Genomic DNA, 22,426 nt, shown 5'->3' with positions numbered 1-22,426 from the left:
GACATTACTCTTTGTGACTGTAGAAGTAGACATTGCTGTTGATGTTTGTATAAACAGACGTTGCTGTTGACTTTGTGTGAACGGATATTGCTGTTAATTACTTTGTATAAACAGTCAGGAACTTGTAATAAATTAAGCCTTTTTGAAATTAGTGTTTTCCAGACACTGCAGCTTTACTAGGTCAAGTGAGCTTATGGACTGCATTTGTTGTGCATCATCTGTCACCAGTTGCTATTTTTAGCTTTTGAAATACCAGCAAGAAGTTTCAGTCAAATGCCTTTCAAGATTGTACAAATTATGTAATCCACCATCATATATGGCCACAATTACTAATAATAAAACAGTCTTTAAATGATTTCATTTGAAATACTGCTGAAAAGAATTACATTACAAACTTTTCAGTTCAACATATTATTTACTCTCACTTCATCAGTTTTGAATACCAAACTTTAAAAAAAATGTTTTCCAACAGCAGTATGTGATATTTTGTTACACATTACTGAAGACTGGTGAAATTTATATAGTCAGGAGGGTGGCATATAACCAAAGTCCAGGTTTCTGTTCCAGATCTTTTGGTGTAGGAAAAGATAAAGGTAGAAAGTTTTGATGAGAGTAATAGCTTCTCATTTACGGTCTGTAGGATCTCTGTTCTCCTGTATTTTGATGACAGTTTGATGCAAATTGTCTTCCTCTTAAAGACCTATCCCATTGATGGCTAAAGGTGACTTGTCTGGATCTTATCCCCCTCCTATGGAATTGGATCTCATCCCTTCTCAAGACTGTTTGTACATCCTGATTCAGTCCAGCAGGATTCGCATTCCACAAAACAGTTCTTGTTCCTCATAGCAGGTCCTATGGCCAAGACTTTATTGCTGCATCACCTTTTCATTTCTCCTAGATGCTTTGAACATGGTTGCATTTCTAGTTCCATTACGGATATGTCACAAAATTGTATGGATCTCTGTGAAACTTGGTACTTATTACGATCACTGATTTGAAGATGTGTATATATACTAATCATCATCACCCCTGCTGTTTTGACTTGCAGGATGTAGTACACATAATTTTTCAATGCGGCTAATCTAACAAAATTTAATTGAATCACGATATAGCTATTTACATGGGTATCATCTGAAGGTGTACATGTTAACATGGACATGTCCTTCCACGATTTTTGTTTGAGTTATTGTTCTTTTTGTCATGTGGTTGAAATGCAGTAAATGACAGAATCTTGTGAAAGCAACAAGTCCAGCAGTTTTTGTTGGGTCACTGTGAAACTGTAAATATTATAGTCATCATCTAAAGATGTTGACAACTATTTGTGTTTCTGTGATTTTTGTAAATCAGTACCCTTTATGATGTATAGTTGGATACAATACATGGCAGAACAATTTTAAATGAGTACATTTGATGGTCATGATCAGAAGATATGCATGTTGACCAGTCATTATACTAGCACTATTTTAGGAAGAGTTATGTGCTGTTCTGTAGGTTTATCTCCTTCAGGGAGGTGGGGGGAGATGTGCGGGTATCTTCACCAAAGGACACTGCTCTTCATCTTTCTAGTTTTTGACATGGTGTCATGCATTGTGATCGGTTATGGACCTCGAGAATTCGGCTTTTATTGAAACACACTATGCTCTAAAGTGCACCATCAGTTGGCTAGAATTATACACTATACTGTGAAGTACACAGTGAGTTGGCTTGAATTATACACTATAATATAAGGTGCACAGTGAGTTGGCTAGAATTGTACACTATACTGTAAAGTGCATAGTGAGTTGGCTTGAATTATACACTATACTGCAAAGTGCACAGTGAGTTGGCTTGATTATACACTATACTGTAGGGGCCCCGAGTGGCCGAGTGGTCTAAAGCGCTCTCCGTTACGGATCACTGCCATCTCACCTCTGTCTGCGTGGGTTCGAGTCTAGGATTCGGCTAACGTGGGTATGTGAGAAAGCTTGCCAGTAGCTTCTCGTGGGTCGGTGGTTCTTCCCGGAGTTTTCCCGGGTTCTTCCTCCACCATTAATACTGGCCGCCATGCATAGCCTATCGTGTGCTGAAATATGGCGTTAAACCCAACAACAACAACCACTATACTGTAAAGTGCACAGTGAGTTGGCTAGAATTGTACATTTTTACAGTAAACAAAGACAGCTGTTGCTATGCTCATTCCATTATTATTATTGATAGTCTTTACTGGATACATGTGTACTTCACTTTTCCATTGCAGGCAGATTTAGGAGAGTTTCAGCTAGATGACTCACTTATTGGAGAATCCGGGAAATTTAGTGTGCTGGAGGGAATGTTACAGACCATGAAAGAACAGGTATGATGTGAATTTATGGTATAATGGAATTTTTTTAAGTCTTTCTTCACTGTGATGGAGATATGAATGGCTCCATTTTCATTTAAAATTACCTTGAATTTACCATGCCTTTGATACATTCATACATATTAACTGACAGTACTGAGTAGAATCAAAGTTACTTTGAATCTTTAAAGTTTAGGTTATTTCTGGTACATGGTATAAAATTTGGAACCTAATGGTAAATTGTTAGAGTTGCATTTTTCCACTCTTGTTCCAAGAAATACTGAGGGCAGTTCCAGCAAAGCATATTCCCCCTGGGAATGACACTTAATAAGAACTTTTGCCGAGGGCTGTTTCAACCTATTTTTATTCTGACACTGGAAGCTTGGTTTGGAATTTCACTTCTGGTGTGGGTGTCAGAAAAATGGATATATCAGCGATTTACATATTTTGTAGAAGTCAGCTTGCCCTGGGCATGCTGACTGAAAATTTGAGCTTCATCCAAGCAAATATCCCGACATGAGCAAAATAATACGATAAAAGATGGTATATTGTAAGCAGATTGCATTGTATTGATCAAAACGTTTGTTTCCTTTGTATCTCTGTTACACCTTACGACCATATGTTGATAGTTAATCTTACATAAAAATATGTAAATAATACACGTAGGTAGAGCTGCAGATAAGATGTTCAAATTCAAACATAATTGGAGGACTAAAACAGATGTGTATGTATATAAACAGATAAAGGTATTGGTAGAATAGATTTTGGGAATAGCTATATTTTGGATAGTGAGGGAGAGAGAGATAGAAATTAAAGTAAGACTGTAATGATTTATTTTTACTCACAGCTTAAGGATTTGTTAACACTTGTTTTATCCAAAAAAATTTATACAGTTTTCACATAGTCACCTTCAAATCAGTGACATTGATTCAGATATTTGAGAATTTACTTTTGAAAATGATTTGAGAAGACTTATTTTTGTCCATTTCATTGTTTGCCATGCAGCATGTATTAAGTCTCCTTTAATGATTACATAAACAACATATCATAACACCATATCATAAACACCATATCATAAACAACATATCATAACACCATATCATAACACCATATCATAATCACCATATCATAAACACCATATCATAAACAAAAAACACCATATCATAAACACCGCCTGTGGGTACTACATTTTCCTAACATAAAATCACTTTTTGAATGAAATCTGCCAGATGGTTAGTCATTAGAGGCAAGTGCCTTTTATTTCCAAACACACATCTGTCAAAGAAATCTCATGAATTGTACTTTCAGCTGTTAACACAGTCACTATAAAAATGGCAACAAGGATCATTACTACCTTTGAAAATCACGGACATACTTCCCTTGGCTAACTTTAGAACCTGAAAGTCAGTGAATCCCTAGTATGTACAGATATTACAGTTACAATTTAACTAAGTTAAAACATAAATATTTATTCCTTATTTGTCAAAACTTGCTTTAAATAGGTAATATTTTTATTATCGCATCTTCTGCATGAGAAAATGCGAGACTGACCTTGACATTGGCTACAATATGGAAATGACACATACAGTAGATGAAAGAAATTGCAGCCAGTTATGCAAAAGAAGAATTCATTACATATAAATGGCAAATAAAAGTGTTGATACATGTATTGTGGCGAGATTACAAGGTTATAAACTTGCAGAACATATAGCTTTAGAAACTAAACACGACCCCTTATCATAAAATTAGCTAGCACAGAGTTGGTGTTTTTTATTCATATGCTGACTTTCAATCAGATTTCTTGCAAATGATCAGGGAAGCAGAGTATTATTGTTCAACCAGAACTTACATAAAATAATAATGCGATATATTTTTTTATTAAAACACATCAGATGGTGGACTGTATTTCTTTAAAATTGCTTCTTTTGAGGTCCGTTTTACTGGAACAGCCCTGAAACTAATCAATTTTGTGTGGCATATGTTTTACCGGAACAGCCCTGAAATTAGTAAACAGTGAAGGGTATATGCTTTACTGGAACAGCCATGAAAGTAAACTGTGTGTGGTGTGTATGTATATATGTTGGTTTTTTTTTTTCTTTAGTGCCCTACCAGTACATAATGTGACATCAGAGCTAGATCTCAAACAGACAGTGTACCCCTGATCTGGCAGAACACAGTATGACAGTGTACATACTGATCTAGTAGAGCACTGTATGCTGGTGTACATCCTGATCTGGCAGACCACTATTAGACAGACAGTGTACACTCTGATCTAGCAGAGTACTATAGGACAGACTTTGTACATCCTGATCTGGCAGATCACTATTAGACAGACAGTGTACAATCTGATCTGGTAGAGCACTGTATGACAGACAGTGTACATTCTTATCTGGCAGAGAACCGTGACAGTATACAGCTTGATCTGGCAGAGCAATGTATGACAGACAGTGTACATCCTGATCTGGCAGGGCACTCAATGATGGACATTGTACACCTTATCTGGCAGGGCACTTAATGACGGACAGTTTACATCTTGATCCAGCAGAACATGCTATGACAGACAGTATACATCCTGATCTGGCTGAGCACACTATGATGGAAAGAGTACAACCATTCCAGTAGAGACCTCTGTGAACGTGTACATCCTGATCTGGCAAAGCACTATATGACAACTCATCTGGACCTTTGCAGTTTACAGTTGTGTTCATTAATATTGTATATTTTTCATTGTAGGGAGACAGAGTGTTATTGTTCAGCCAGTTTACCAGTATGCTGGATATAGTAGAGGTTTTCATGAAACAGCGGAACCACAAGTACCTCAGACTGGATGGACAAACAGCTGTCCCAGAAAGGTTGGAGGAATTCTTTGGATAAAATAAAAACAGTTATCTTAATTATCATGCATAGACCAGTTTCAGGACAGAACTCGATTAACCCAACTGCTGGAGATCAGATATATTTATCTGATTTCTTGAAATTCTCCCAGCCTTTATTTGACATTTGTATGCCTGTAGTCATGTCTGTTCATTTGGCCATCCCACCAGAGAAGATCATTAGCAAGATTGTGAGAAAAAAATTACTTGATGTAGACAAATTAAAATTTGTAAATATATTTGTTTCTATTTGTAGATGACATGGTTAGATTTTCATGCCCTTACAGCAACCTTTCAGATTTTTAAAACACATTTTGAACTTCATTCCCAAAACATTAGTAGCATGATTTAGCACAGCCACTGTCATGTTTGTATTCCTATGTAGATAACCAGATTAGATTTTCAGGCCACTACAGCATTTTTGACATTTTTACAGATTTTTTTAAACGAATGACTAGCTAACACGATATGGCAGATTTTTAAAACTTTTTGGACATAACCTTTTTGATCTGGAACTCGAGGCATATCTCTCTTACAAACCCAGGCCTAGTTTTGCAAAAAAAAAACTAATGTCCCCACCAGACATCATAGAATTGTTATATTGAGGCATTATAGTATTATTATTAGTAATATTTAAAAAAATATTTATATGATAAGTGTAATGAGATCCTAGATTTGATTATGTGTTAGAGAGAGAGAATTATCTTTGCTATCTTAAGAAACATTGCATTTAATTTGGTTCTTTTTAGAGAGTTAGAATGCAAGATTGAGAGGGAACAATTCTTTCTCAATCAAATACAGATAAACAGAACAAGTTTTTCAATGCTCATAGACATTAATAAGGTACGTTTTAGACTTGTTCACAAGATTACATGCTATTAAACACCCTCAGCTCTGATGTTATAAGTACTTTATGGGAAGATTGCATTGGCTACTGACACACTCTTCGGACAATGCACTCAAAATCCATAATAAATGTTCTCACATTGTACAGAAGGCAGTGAATTTATATTTTATTTAGAATAAAGCTGACATGGAAAAATAGAATGATCTCTGTCTAATAATATATTAGCTAATTTATTTATTTGAAGAGATTTTAAAATAGTTTTACTCAATGTGCCTTATATTTTAGGTTGAAGTTGATAGACCAGTATAACACAGATCACAGTATATTTGTATTTTTGCTGTCAACGAAGGCTGGTGGACTTGGGATTAATCTGACATCAGCAAATGTTGTCATCCTTCATGATATTGACTTCAACCCTTACAATGACAAACAAGCAGAGGATCGATCTCACAGGGTTGGACAAACAAGGTAATTACAAGTATCACTGACTCATATTTCCATCATCTGACATATTTTGATTAGCTATAGAGAAAACAAGTCAGGTTTTAGGTTCTAAACCCTGGATGTTACAGTAAATAAGTTGGTAGAATGTCTGACTCAAACAAATGTGTTTGGGTTCAATACCCACCCAGGCCAGCTGCCTCAATCTATCTTTTGGAATGGCTTTTAGCAGCTCTTTCCTCAGTATAATATAGCTAGTAATGTGTTCAAAGTTGCATTAAAACCAATACAAACTATCTAAAAAATTAAAACCTATGAACAAAGTTTTAATAAATGCTGAAATTTTATACTAACCAGAGTTAACATTTTCCTGACAAAGATTTTCTTTTCTTGTCATAAACTGAATTCATGGCAAGTGATATAATGTTTTACTTGTACTAAATTTTCAGCTAGTACATGATTTCAAGGACTTTTTATGTCCTGTTTAACTAGTGGTCATTTGGTATTGACCTAAAAGCCACTTTGTGTTTCTATGAAAGCATTTAACCCCTTGCATTAGTATGGGACATTGTGAAACATTCCATTTGTTTATCCATCCATCCATCTGTTGATTACCACATCTCATAAAACCAATGGTTGAATGTTGATTAAACTTTGATGCTATATTCCCCTTATAACCACCTGTAACAGGGGTGTCATTCTCAGCTGTCACATATTTGTTCCTTTGAAAGGGATCAAAGGTCAGATGTGCAAATTTTTTAATTGCAATAACATTTTCAAGTATTTTCTTACTAAATCTTACATGCTCAGTCATAGTAAGAAGATGCAGTGGATTTCACATTATTACCACTGCATAACTGTCTACGAATGAGGTTGAATACTTGGGGTTATTAGGGGTGCAGAAATCCATTATCCGTATTATTGGAGTTGAAAATTTGTTATTTCGGATGAGCAACTTTTGCAGTGTTACTTGTCCTTGGACAAGTAAATTGTGGCATTTGACTTGAAAGGGGAGTCATTCCTATTTTGTCAGAGTGATGTTTACACGAGCGCCATTTATACTTAGCAGCAAGTGCTATACATAGATTTTACAATACTTGCAGCTTGAAAAAGGTGCTGTTTTGACAACCAATATGACTGCTGTTGTGACATGTTGAAAATCTTGTTATGACTACATCTCTTAAATCGATAGTTTTAGTAACATGGGGCTTTTACTAAAAGACTTCTTATAATATCTGTTTGGTGCTAATGAAAATGGTGCTAATCAAACCTCCAGCATGATGGCCATTGTGACCATCTTAAAATCTTGTTATCATTATTCCAAATAAATGTATGTTTGAAGTAAAGTAAAATCCTTCCAAATAAATTTAAGTGTGAAGGACAGTAAAAACCCTTCCAAAAAAATGTAAATATGCAGTGCAACAAGATAGAATACAAACGGTAATGATGCTAAAGTTGTGGTATATGCAATCAGAGACAAAGGTGAAATGTGTAAATTCCACAATATTTATTTATATGAACTGCATACTGATTTCATATTTGTATTTCATTGAGTTTATGAACAGAAACTTGTACATAGAGACAAATGAATTTTGACAAGACCTATTTATCTGCTTTCACTGAACAATTTGATAATATTCTGTCATTGATTTTCAGGTCACTGTTTATATCTTAGGTTCTCAATATTTCAAACAAGACAACGTATCTCACACTGAAGAAAAACCAATTTCTTATGCCAAAAAACGGTGCCGAATGAACAAGGTGCATGATTTTACCCTTAATCTGGGGGCTTCGAGTGGCCGAGTGGTCTAAAGCGTTCACTGTTATGGATCACTGCCATCTCACCTATATCTTCATGGGTTTCGTTCTCGGACTCGGGCAATGTGGGTATGTGAGAAAGCTTGCGAGCAGCTTCTCATGGGTCAGTGATTGTACCCAGGGTTTTCCCAGGTTCTTCCTCCACCATTTATGCTGGCCATGATGTATAGCCTATTTTGTGCTGAAAAATGGCATTAAACCCTACAACAACAACAACAATCCATAATCTGATCGCTGCGCTTAAACTATGTTCTACATGCTCCCGGTCCTGTACATGGCAGAACTCTGGATTATCTGTAAATGAGTAGTTAAGAATAAACTAGGCATGATGAAAATGGACCCCAGGGTGGTTTAAGGTGCTTGCCTTTACAAATTGTTGACTTCTATTCACATGGGTTCAGGACTCGACAAGCGTGGGTATGTGAGAAGGCTTGCTAATAGCCTCTCATTGGTTGGAGGTTTTTCTTCTATCAAATATACTGGCTGCCATGTATAGCCTATCTTGTGCAAAAAAATGACATTAAGCCCCACAGAACCAAACCTTGATAAAAATAACAAACAAAGTAACAGTTTAAAGTAACAACTACTCCTGTTTTATTAACATTTTGTATTGAAAGATACATTTCAGCACATGGTATGCTTTCTCACACACCTATATTGGCCAAGCCGAGACTCAAACCAACATGAATAAATGTAATATGTCAGTGATCTATAAAGGTGAGCATTTTAGAGCATTAGGCCACCAGAGACCCCTCATTGCACATTAATTATGCCTTTATATTTATGAAGGATATTATCAGGATATGGAAAACTAGGTAAACTCATTATGATAGAAAGGTTTGGAAATTGTTTACATATGACTTGTTATTGCAGTACTAAGAAAGACTGCTCCTGCTTAGTGAAATGCATCAGTTATCTAAGCCAGTGAGCAGTATCAGACCCACTTGAGCCTCCCTTTTGTTTTGCCTTATCTTCAAGTGACCTTGTATTTTGTTGTGAGGGTTAATTTATTTATTTGCATGTCTTTTGACTGTCTTATTATTTTTGTCTCAGGGAGGTAAGGATTATACGTCTGATCAGTCGTGACACAGTGGAGGAGGCCATGCTTCAATGTGCTAACGAGAAGCTGAAGCTGGAAAAAGATCTAATATTGTCAGATATAGGTAAATATATACCTCACTCTTTATTTGCTTTGTACTGCTAATATCTGTTTTACTCACATAGCTGTGTTAATTTATTGAATTCAACTTTTTCTTATTTGATCAAAAGGTATGTATCCGTCTGTCTGTATATATGTCCATCCATCTATCTATCCATCTATACCTCACTGTCTCAGTATACAGATATAAACATCACAAAACGAATACTACCACCTGTATGTGCCCAAATCAAACACCTATCAAGATCAATCACTTACACATTGTTTTCCTTTTGTATGCTCTGCATCAGTGGAAAACATTGCAGTCAACACCAAGCCATTTGGTTATTAAAGTACAGCTCTATGATCTTATACAATATTCCAGACTGTCTTGTAATAATTTAGGATCACTGTACTTGATGACATGAGGCTGATTACAGTTTTACTTGCTGTAATAAAATCCAGTACTCTCCTACACCCACATCTTGTATATGCAAAGACTGATAAATCCACTACTCTTCAGCCCCCATAGATTGTTTATGCAAAGAAGACTGACAAACCCAGTACTCTTCAGCCCCCATAGATTATTTATGCAGTGAAGACTGACAAATCCAGTATTGTACTGCCTCCATAGCTCATTTATGTAGTTAAGACACAAATCCAGTACTCTCCTACCCCACGGCTCATTTACGCAGGAAAGACTGACAAATCCAGTACTCTCATGTCCCACAGCTCCGCTTATTTTTGCAGGGAAGACTGACAGATGCCTACCAAAGGGTACAGTTTTCCCTGGTTATTGGGTTGTGACTCTCACAGATTCACACTGGAGTAATGAAGAATCTGTGATTTATTATATGGATAATGTCATCAGTCCATCTTTGAACAAGCATGTGACCATCTGCACATTGCTGAGTGTAGTCATTAGGCAGTGATAGTATTTGATTTGTTTAGAGCCCATCAGAGCACAATGATGCTGTTCAATTGAAAGACAGCAGAATCGCTCCTTTGTACCTGCCTTGTGTACAGACCAATTTCAATCACTATACTTGACATTAAATAAAAACTACAAAGAAGAATTAACATCACACTTCCACAGTTGTAATGATAAATAAGTCATGGTAGCCATTAGGGAAGAGGAAAACGTTACTGGTGACTATCAGTTAACTGTATTAATATACTTTGAAACCTCATTAATCATGCATAATGGATAAACACAGCTCATGTGACAATTTGTGAAAGATCTGACCTAATTATCTTTGGCTTTTAGAAAGATGGACTTGTTTAATTCTGCAGTTTTAGATTTATTTGATAAGCGCAGCTAAACTACTCTATCAAGTCGCGGTCATGTAAAATGTGGTGTGGCTCAGGACTCAATCCTATGACTTGTCTTATTTCTCTTGTACATGAATGACCTGTCAGTGTATACAGAAACATTGAAACTGATATGTATGCATATGATGCAACATTTTACACATTGGGTTAAGCCAGGCCAAGAAGATCTGCAGCATGATTTTAATTATATCAATAAATGGTATCAAGACAATGGAATATATATAAATACCAAAAAGACCACTGCAATGCTAGTAGGAAAATCAAACAGGTTATCCGTGCTAAAGCCAATTTATTTGTCTGTAAATGATGAATATATTTATCTAATGTTGAATGCCATAAAGTCTATCGAGTGTATGTTGATAATAAACTTGGAAAGGTCATACAAATGATGACTGTAAATTGGAACTTCCAAACTAAAGCTACTACAAAGACTGAAGAAGTATCTACCAATACATGCAAGGAAACCTATTGTATTCAATATATACCTATACATGCAAGGAAACCTATTGTATTCAATATATACCTATACATGCAATGAAACCTATTGTATTCAACATCTACCAATACATGCAAGGAAACCTATTGTATTCAATATATACCTATACATGCAAGGAAACCTATTGTATTCAGTATATACCTATACATGCAATGAAACCTATTGCATTCAACATTTACCAATACATGCAAGGAAACCTATTGTATTCAGTATATACCTATACATGCAAGGAAACCTATTGTATTCAATATATACCTATACATGCAATGAAACCTATTGTATTCAACATCTACCAGTACATGCAAAGAAACCTATTGTATTCAGTATATACCTATACATGCAAGGAAACCTATTGTATTCAATATATACCTATACATGCAATGAAACCTATTGCATTCAACATCTACCAATACATGCGAGAAAACCGATTGTATTCAGTATCTACCAATACATGCAAGGGAACCTACTGTATTCAATATCTCCAATACATGCAAGGAAATCTATTGTATTCAATCTCTACTAATACATGCGAGAAAACCGATTGTATTCAATATCTACCAGTACATGCAAGGAAATCTATTGTATTCAGTCTCTACTAATACAAGTAGGGAAATCTGTTGTATTCAGTATCTACCAATACATGCAGGGAAATCTATTATATTCAATCTCTACTAATACATGCAAGAAAGCTGATTGTATTCAATATCTACCAATACATGCAGGGAAATCTATTATATTCAGTATCTACCAATACATGCAAGGGAACCTACTGTATTCAATATCTACCAATACATGCAAGGAAATCAATTATATTCAATCTCTACTAATACATGCAAGAAAGCTGATTGTATTCAATATCTACCAATACATGCGGGAAATCTATTATATTCAATATCTACCAGTACATGCAAGAAAACCTATTGTATTCAATATCTACCAAGGCAAAAACAAAATCCATGAAAATTAGTGATCGTAAAATATATTGAGTTGTAATTGATCTTTTCTGCCCAGTCCTTACATAATTTTCATATATATATATATGTGTCCTTTTTCATTAAATTTTAGGGTCTTTTTTACCTCTGCAGTGCTTATTTCCCCCTTAGTAGCCATTGTTTGGGTAAGTATTGCCCATTTCTTGCCTCAAGTTGAGAGTAAATACAACCATAAAAAAGCAGCTTGGAATATATGCACCCCTCTTACTTCAAATGCTTTTTGTGTGCATGCATGGGCAGAGGACTTTTTGTACTCTTAGATATGTTGAGGTGTGGGACTTGTATGCTTATAGTGATAGGAAGAAGGGACCTACTTTCTCCTCTTCTTCACTGGAAGGCACCTTCATTGGCAAGAGGGTTCTTGGGAACTTCTCAAGGTAGGGAATTCTCCAGCTCCATTGTCATATCCTGGGGGAAGGAACCTGTCAGTGTCCATGAGGGTGGGATCCTTGGCACCTCCCAATGTAGGGAAGTTGCCAGCATAAGGGAAGCACAGGTTTCTTTCAGCTGTAGTAGACCAGTTTACAGATTGTGTGGGTATCATTCAGTGGTTTAATTAACAAAGAAAAAGGAATTGGGCTGCCTCTTGTATCCTTCAGTGTCAAGAGGGGATTATCAATCCCCATCTTCAAGGAGAGAGCTAAAATGTTGGAGGTAATTGCCAAAGCAATGAGAGCCTCAGCAGCACCAGCCCATGGCCATGGCACCAAGTTCGGCTTTACCAGGAAAGAAATACCCCCAATTGTGAAAGGTCAGTGGGCCCCCCACCCAAATGATTTTTAGCAGGGACCCCAGCAGAACCATTAGACCCAGCTTAAAACTTCCTCTACTTGTCTTTCACACAGCAAAGTGGCCCTAGGGAAAGGGGATAAAATCTACAGATCTTCTACCTTCTTTAAGAAGGAAGGCTGTCAGCTCTCCTGAGTTGCATCCTCTCTTGCCAAGTCTGCTTCTTCCCAATCTCCGAGTAGGTGCCAGACTGATCTTTTTTTGTGGGAGGCCTGGTTGAAACTTGAGAACGAAATGTGGAACCATTACACAATAGTGGAAGGTTACTGGCTTTGCTTCCATTACTCTCCACCTCATTCATAGTCACCAATTTGGTTCCACCAGTGGCATCCTTAATGGAAGAGGAGTGCTTCCTTCTAAGGAAGGGTGCAATAGAGATGGTGAGAAACATCCATAGTCTGGTATTTTATTCCCATATCTTTCTGATTTAAAAAAGGGGAAACATTTTGTCTCCTTATCTATTTTTTTCATTAAATAAATTTCTTTTAGAAGAAAATTTCAAATGTTGACATCCACCTTTATCAGGAATGCCATCAGATCAAATGACAGCTGATCTCAGGGATGTCTACCTTCATATCTCCATCTTCCCAGCCCACAGCAAATCCCAGTATTTTTTTTTTACAAAACAGGAGATCTTTTAGTTTCATGCCTTCTGCCTTACCACTGCCCTCAGAGCCTTTATGAAGGTGATGTTTGTAATAAGGGAGGCTCAAGTGGGTCTGATACTGCTCACTGGCTTAGATAACTGATGCATTTCAATTGAGGTCTAAAATCATCCAAATTTTTAAAAGATGGTTGATGTACAGCATCTACAAGTGTGTGCTTCTTAAATATCTAACACTCTTTCTGAAGATAGTGAATCATTTTAGACTAAAGCCCAACCAAGACAAGTTTAGCCTGATCTCTTCTCAGAATTTCATTGACATGGGGATGATATTCCACACTTAGTAGTAAAGGAATATCACGTTGCAGTGTTTTCATTTTTTGTTGCAAGAAAACTGGAGACAGCACAGAGGCAATCCATCTGCTCAGATTCCATTGCAGATCCAAATGTTGTCACTGTCTGAGTTGGTGGCCAAATTGAGACAAGTTTCAGACCTAAGTTTTCATAGCAGCCCCATAACTTAATGCTTTTCAGTAGGTTAGGATTGAGTTGCTCACCTGGAGTCATAGAGGGTGTTTCTGTATGGCTTGTTGTCTGTGGAAGAATCTTCCCATTGTATCAGGAAACAAGAAATGTGGGCTTTTTTTTCACACCATGGACAAAATACTGGTCATAGTATACCCGAGACAATGAGGGGAGGTTGGGTGATCCTTGGAAAATGGTCTCAGCATGAGTTAGTAGTAAAGGCACTTTTTCAGAAATGCTAGACGCCAGTCATAGAAATATTTGCTACAAGGCTGAAGAACAAGCTACATCTTTGCCTCTCCAGTCTGAAGTGGAACTGCATGTATTCCGATGCCTCCACACTTTACAAATATTCTTTCAAGTTCTTAACTCATTAACTCCTAACGACATATTAATGCATTGGTAAAATATCAGTTCCAAAAATGAGCAATGCAATCATGCAGAATCTAGAAGATGTTTCTGAACTTGAGTGACTCAAACATTTGGTATCAGATGTGTCTAAGATGTGAAGAGAGACACATTTGATCAAATTTCACAATATTTCTATTTAGCAGATGCCACCCAAAATCCACCCAGGGGTTATCCAGGACATGACACAAACTTCACCACGTATGTGAAGTCTTTGACACTGTCAAGGCCAAATGCTTGACCCTGTATGATGCACATCAGAATGTTAGTGCAGTGGTGAAATTTAGGGGATAACTGGGATTTTGACAGTACATGTATATGCCAGACAAACCAGACAAATATGGCAATAAAAAAGGATGTGTTCTGACTCAGAAAATGGATACACCAGTGACTTTTAAAAGTACATGGGAAGAATAGAAGACAGAAGACAGCAAAGGAGTTGAACCAGGCACAAAAGTTGTCAGAGACATGATGTAGAGGCATTGAAAACAGGTACCATATTGTTAACTGTGACAATTATTACGTCTCACCTGAATTATGTTGCATCTTGCTGGATGTAAAATCAATGCCCGGAGTACTTTGCATCAGAATTGAAAAGGATCCCAGTGTATCACTCCAGAAGATGTCGCAGTGGATAGCTTCAAAGGAATCATGTGAGAAACCGGAGAGAAACGAAAATAATGCAAATAGGTAAGCAAATGGCATTGACATGGAAAGACAAAAGTGTGGTGCATTTTCTCTCAGCAGCTGCTGACCCAGTCACTATTCACCATTTGATACTGAGAATGCAGCACAATGGGAGAATTATTCTAGTGCCATGTCCTTGAATCATGAAAATTCACAATGACCACATGAATGTAGTAGACATTGCTGATCAAGTTCAAGCACTGCTCCCTACATACCACACAAGCAGGAAGTGGTGACACTATCTGTTTTGGTTCGTATTTGATCTTTCAGTTCCAAATACATTCATCGTGATGAAATTGATCCCAAACCAGCAGCACCTGGGTAAGCGAAGGAGACCAAAAATGTAGACTATGCTAGATTTTCAGACCAAATAAACACAGCAGTTTTGGGATGCATTTAGAGAAGGGAGGAAAAAATATGGGTGGAGGTGGCAGACCCACATGGAAATTCACTAGGGTCAAAGACAATTAGCAAGGGTAGGCATCAGCAGTGTTCCAAGACACAAGTGAGGAGAGAAACAAAAGTCAAATGTTCATTGTGGAATACGTTTTTGCATAGACTGTTTTGAACCTTACCACAACACAATGCAATAACTTGGATCTGTCCAGCTTTGTGATGAATATAGTTTTTTTTAAAACTTGTAAAACTTGTATGTATAACAATATCATCTTCTGTTTGTGCTTTGGAATTATTCAAGTTGATAGCACTATTTGCCTGCTTTTTAAAATACATGTTTATGTATTTCTTATTTATAGATTATATGGCAAAGAAAGAAAGCCTTTTAATTTTGATGTGATAATGAAAGGTATGCGTGATATTATGAACACAATAAAAACATTTACAAGTAATATGTACAGACTGAATGCAAACTGGCTGTAGTTCCAAAGCTGCTCTCAGGAGGAGCAGCAGAGAATTTGTAATAATGTACCAGGACATAGGGAGAAAGTAATTACCTGGCTGTCTCCAGTACAACATCACCAGGCCTTAATGAGTTAAGAGGCAAGGCCTTGACAACATGGCTCATGCAATAGCACCATGCCATAATGAGTTAAGAGAGGCAAGACCTTGACAACATGGCTCGTGCAGATAGCACCAAGCCACGAGTTAAGAGAGGCAAGACCATGACAACATGGCTCATGCAGATAGCACCAGGCCATAATGAGTTAAGAGAGGCAAGACCTTGACAACATGACTCTCGCAGATTGCACCATGCCATAATGAGTTAAGAAAGGCAAGACCATGACAACATGGCTCATGCAGATAGTACCAGGCCATAATGAGTTAAGAGAGGTAAGACCTTGACAACATGGCTCATGCAGATAGCACCATGCCTTAATGAGTTGAGAGAGGCAAGACCTTGACAACATGACTTATGCAGATAGCACCACAGTGGCTACAGCAGTCATGTTTCACCAAGCTCACTGACATGTTGGTAGACAACCCTAAGAAATTATGGCTGAGGAGAGGGGTTTGCTGTCACAGCACAGAATCCCTCCTGCACGACACTCCTCAGATTCTCCATCTTCATGACAGTCCTATATCACTCTGTACAACGAGATCAGTTTTTAAGCATGGTTGCCAACTGCATTTTCCAGGCTAGAAGGCAATTAATTCCAAGTGGAGAAATTTCACTAACACATTGATCCTATCTGTCCTCGTTAATTACAGTTGCAGATTTTTATTTTTACATAAAAGGACTTCATTATCCACCATTAAGGGCTATAGTGCAGCCCTGTCCATTACTCTGAAGTTACCTGTAAACTCAACAATTGGGTAGGACCCTAATATTTCAGAAAGGATGAAGTACTCCGAGCTTCAAAAACCAGTCCATCATTCTTTAATGCATGTGTGGAACCCTTTGTGTGTTCTTTAATAGTTATCAAAATTTATAAACTGTTGAGTGAAGCATCCTTAAAGATTTACTCTGATAAGTGACATTCATGCCTTATCTGTGGAAAGTTGTTTACAATTTAATGCTAACATTGAGAGAGGGGTGCAGTGCAAGACAATCATGTGGATACAGAATGTCTTGCAGTTTTTAATGGATTGTTATAAAACCTGGTATATATTAATGATCATTAGCCAAAGATATACATGCTGTTTTTAATGGATTGTTATAAAACCTGGTATATATTAATGATCATTAGCCAAAGATATACATGCTGTTTTTAATGGATTGTTATAAAACCTGGTATATATTAATGATCATTAGCCAAAGATATACATGCTGTTTTTAATGGATTGTTATAAAACCTGGTATATATTATTGATCATTAGCCAAAGATATACATGCTGTTTTTAATGGATTGTTATAAAACCTGGTATATATTTATGATCATTAGCCAAAGATATACGTGCTGTATTGAAAACAAATTATGCACTTTTTAGAGGTATAATTCACTTTTTTCTTACATTTGTTACATTGTATGACAGAATGCAACTAGTATTTGCAGTCTTCAGTGGATTGCTGTGAAACATGTATGGGGACCAATCAGTATACTCACATGTATGTTGACCAGTCGGTATACTCACATGTATGTTGACCAGTCAGTATACTCACATGTATGTTGACCAGTCAGTATACTCACATGTATGTTGACCAGTCAGTATACTCACATGTATGTTGACCAGTCGGTATACTCACATGTATGTTGACCAGTCGGTATACTCACATGTATGTTGACCAGTCAGTATACTCACATGTATGTTGACCAGTCGGTATACTCACATGTATGTTGACCAGTCGGTATACTCACATGTATGTTGACCAGTCGGTATACTCACATGTATGTTGACCAGTCGGTATACTCACATGTATGTTGACCAGTCAGTATACTCACATGTATGTTGACCAGTCAGTATACTCACATGTATGTTGACCAGTCAGTATACTCACATGTATGTTGACCAGTCAGTATACTCACATGTATGTTGACCAGTCAGTATACTCACATGTATGTTGACCAGTCGGTATACTCACATGTATGTTGACCAGTCAGTATACTCACATGTATGTTGACCAGTCGGTATACTCACATGTATGTTGACCAGTCGGTATACTCACATGTATGTTGACCAGTTGGTATACTCACATGTATGTTGACCAGTCAGTATACTCACATATATGTTGACCAGTCGGTATACTCACATGTATGTTGACCAGTCAGTATACAGACACTATTTTCAGACAGTTTTTAGCTGTACTGATTATAAACAAAGAAGAATTTATGGAATGGCGTCTTGTCCATCTTGAAAATCTTGTTTCACCAAAAGACTTCTTATAACGTCCAGTTGATCCTAAATGAAAATGGTGTTAATGTGACATTCAATTTGCCATTGCAGCCATCTTGAAACCTTTTTTTCACTGCTTTCCCTAAATGTAAAGTCATAGCATGGGGTTTGCAACAAAAAAATGTTGAATGATGTATAGTTGGTCCTAAATGAAAATTGTGCAGATCTGACCTTCATTATGGGCAGTTTTACTTTTTTTTATTGATGCTCCTCCTTGATGGACAGTCATTTTGACATGAGCTTTTCACTAAAAGAAATTTATGATTTCCATTTGGCCAAAAATGAAAATGATGCTGCCTGACAACCAGTATGGCAACTGTGGTGGCCATCTTAAAAATCTTAACACAGTTTTCACCAAAAGACTTCTTGTGATGTCTTGGTGATGTAACACTTTGATTTTTTTTTTATTGTTCAACAATATCAAGAGATCATATCAACACATAACAGTTAGGAAGAAGACAGTTATATCTTTGATTCCTGGAAATTTTATGACTCTTGTTGGTATAGGCTAATCTCCATCTTAGCTCTAAGGGTGTGTTGCAGCATGAGTTTTGGATATATTTACATAATGAAATTGCTTGCCATTTCTGTAGTTCTTTTTTCTTCATACATTAAGATGTATACTTTGTTTTTCTAGATGGTGAGAAAGAAAATCCAGGAGATGTTGCATTTGTGCTCAGGAAGGCTCTCGAGACTACATACAAATCCTGACGAAAGCTTCAGTAGTACAGAATTTCTTAGTCAAGCCCTTGTATGATATTAATGTAGGACAGTGTAAATTACAAAAATAGTGCATTTCATTTGCATGTTTCATTTAATACATACCTTGTCATATTAAAAGTGTGCTTCGATACAATACAAAATGAATAATAAACATGCAGCCTCAACTGCAATCAATATAGAAACATACTTGCACAGTATTGCCAACAAATTTTATTTCCTGTTTCATTCAAATTGTACAGATGCAGCAAGCAACTAATGATGATGTCATCACATCAATGGCAGATATTAGAAAAATGGTACAGATGGTAAGTAATCTGATCTCAGATTATCATGCACAATTGACCGGAAATTAAGTAGCAGCCTTAAATACAGGTACATAGATGTTCAAATCCATTTACAAAATGCATTTGTGTTCCATTTTCTTCCTTATGTATTTATTATTTTATTTGTATTCAGCATTTCATTTGTCTTTATTCTGCATTCTATTTTCATTTCACTGGAAAAATGACTTCTTTTTCAAGGTTTGTACTTGTGTTAGAAAAAACTTACTGAAATCTTAGGATTGAGATGAAGGTTATTTGTGTAGGATTAGTTTATTCATTGGTGAGTTTATTCAACTTTATTCAAAAACAACAAGACAGTTTAGGGTTGTGTTGTCATCTTTGTCATATCAAATAGTAACATTTTGTCTCAACACAAAAATAATTTTAAACGATCTTTGGAAAGCTTCAAAATTAAAGAAGTGCAGATGATAGTTGGCTTTAAACTTCATTACCCAATAAGTTCTGATTTGATTGAGGAACGTAAATAGTTTGAATAGTTTGGATATTCTCCACCATCCATGGATATTCTCTACCATCCATGGATATTTCCACCATCCATGGATATTCTCCACCATCCATGGATATTCTCTGCCATCCATGGATATTCTCTACCATCCATGGATATTCTCTACCATCCATGGATATTTCCACCATCCATGGATATTTCCACCATCCATGGATATTTCCACCATCCATGGATATTCTCTGCCATCCATGGATATTCTCTACCATCCATGCTAACTTGGATAAGATGATTTCCGTCTACCTCCCTCTTGTATTTTTAAGTTTAAATGACCTGCATTGGTTTACGGGTTGGCCCAGCTTAATTGTTCTGTCTCGATTGACTTTCTAAGTCATATTTATTTGTAACTAGTTGAGAATCAATAGAACATTTTTTATCTTCTTTCTAAGGACCAGGTACTTGGCAGTTTTGGGTCCAGACATGCTATAAACACATTCACATTTTTATGTCTGCTAAATTGTATGTGATAAACATTTTCAGAGATCATTTTTCAAATGGTAAATCCAAATTTCATTTCATTGTTGACCTGATAAAATTAGATGATACAATAAATATTTTGCCACACACACACACACACACACACACAGGCAGGTGATATTGGCTTTGTGCTGTCTGTTTAATTGTTGTCTTGTCAATCAATCCATCACCAGTAAGCAAGATAGCTATAAAAAACTATTGAGCCAAATCACTCCAAATTTGATACGCTAAGTAGATTCCAGTACCTTATTAAGGTCTGGTAACTGTGGCCTTATTTTTTCAGTTTTTACACAAATAAGGAACTTCGAGGACTTTTTTTTAAATAAAAATAGTCAGCATATTTAACCAAACATTACTGGAGGAAGAGCAGTCAAATTTGGTATCAAATAAAAATGGTGCTAATCTTAGAACCAAAATAGCCACGTCGGTATCTTGAAAATCTTATAGTTGCTACTCCTGAAAATGGGGTTTTCACCAAAAAATTATTTGTTTTTAATATCTAGTTGATCTGACATGAAAATGTTGTCAATCCAACATCATGTATGGCCACCATCTTGAAAATATTGGTATCATTACTCCAGCTAAACAGAATGCCATGTCAGTCAGGGGTTTATCCTACTTTTTATGTTGTCTTGTTCATGCGAAATAAAAATGTTGTTGGTCTGACATGAGATATAACAGCCATGGTGGCCATCTTGAAAATCTTGTGATTCATTCTGAATTGGATGGCCATTTCAACATGGGGAATTTTACCAAAAGACTTCTTATAATTTTCAGTCAATTCTTAGTGAGAAGGGTGTCTATTTCACATCCAGTATGGTTTCCATGGTGGCCATCTTGAAAATTTTGTTATGTTATCACTCAAAAATGTCAGTGATAGTATTAGTTAAAAAGAAAAAATGGCTTCGTCTTGTATTTCTAGAAAATCTATTTGGCAGGTAGTGTGGGTCCCTGAGGTACTCTTTGTTTTTATCAATTTTACTTCCACTTACTTGTTGTGTTTCTTTAAACACAGATCACTTTTTGGGGTCCCAAGATTTTAGGCTTCTGGCCTCTATTGGACAGATATGAAATTTGGATGTTTAATGATGCTAATTAAAGACAAGTGTAAAATCCGGAAGGTGGGGTATGTGATTTGGCTTTTAAAATCAAATCTAATGTAGTACGACTAGAAAGATTAAATCTCAGGATAATCTCTAAATATAAACAGCAGAAAATTGTTGTATGTCTTTCTGAGACTGATATACATTATACCAAGTCAAATAAAGAAAATATTATGTCTCTGACTAAATAAAAATATATTAGTTCATACTGAATTGTGCTTGTGAATTTTGTGCTTCATCTTTCATTAGACATTTCAAATGTTGTGCAATCAAGAGTAGATGATTTGTACTTTGTATTTTAGTGATAGAATATAGGTTGCCTTGATTGTAATCCATGAAAGAATTATATTAGAGAAGGAGAGAGAGAATGAGAAAAAATATTTGTATGTAGAAGTTTTCTAAGAGTGCTTGATTGTTGGTTCAGGCAAGGGACCAATCATGTAAATTAGTATTATCTAAGTAAGTGTTGATTGAAAATTGTGTCAAAAATACAAATAAAGATGTTTGATGATATAGACCTGCATTGTAATTTTGATTCTGGTTGATGACCCTTTTTGTTCCACTTTACAACTAAGTGAAAAATTTGACATTTTTTTAAATTTAGATTAGTTTTCAGTGACCTAAAATATTATTGCTTCATCAACTGGTTACTTGTCAGCATTGTAAGAAATGGCATGGAAATTCAATCTTCCTTACAGCGTTGTCCCCCTGTAAGAAAT

General features: G+C 36.3%; 1 protein-coding gene across 3 annotated transcripts in view; it reads left to right on the top strand.

Annotated features, from left to right (window-relative positions):
- The window catches only part of LOC149796443 (SWI/SNF-related matrix-associated actin-dependent regulator of chromatin subfamily A containing DEAD/H box 1-like), a 95,166-nt gene extending 72,944 nt beyond the window's left edge, over positions 1–22,222 (top strand). For all 3 annotated transcript variants that reach the window (XM_089961124.1, XM_089961122.1, XM_089961125.1), the window contains 5 exons: positions 2,237–2,332; positions 5,051–5,169; positions 6,323–6,505; positions 9,350–9,459; positions 19,196–22,222. In XM_089961124.1, the coding sequence (XP_089817250.1) occupies positions 2,237–2,332; positions 5,051–5,169; positions 6,323–6,505; positions 9,350–9,459; positions 19,196–19,269 (582 nt within the window). In that variant the 3' untranslated portion in view covers positions 19,270–22,222. The remainder of the gene's footprint in view (positions 1–2,236; positions 2,333–5,050; positions 5,170–6,322; positions 6,506–9,349; positions 9,460–19,195) is intronic.
- Positions 22,223–22,426: the final 204 nt, after the last annotated feature.

The sequence above is a fragment of the Sinohyriopsis cumingii genome, chromosome 6, assembly GCF_028554795.1.
Source record: "Sinohyriopsis cumingii isolate HCF-2022 chromosome 6, ASM2855479v2, whole genome shotgun sequence".
In the NCBI taxonomy this organism is placed as follows: Eukaryota; Metazoa; Mollusca; class Bivalvia; order Unionida; family Unionidae; genus Sinohyriopsis; species Sinohyriopsis cumingii.
The sequence above is the reverse complement of the archived record's forward strand: the minus strand, read 5'-3'. Positions and strand labels throughout refer to the sequence as shown.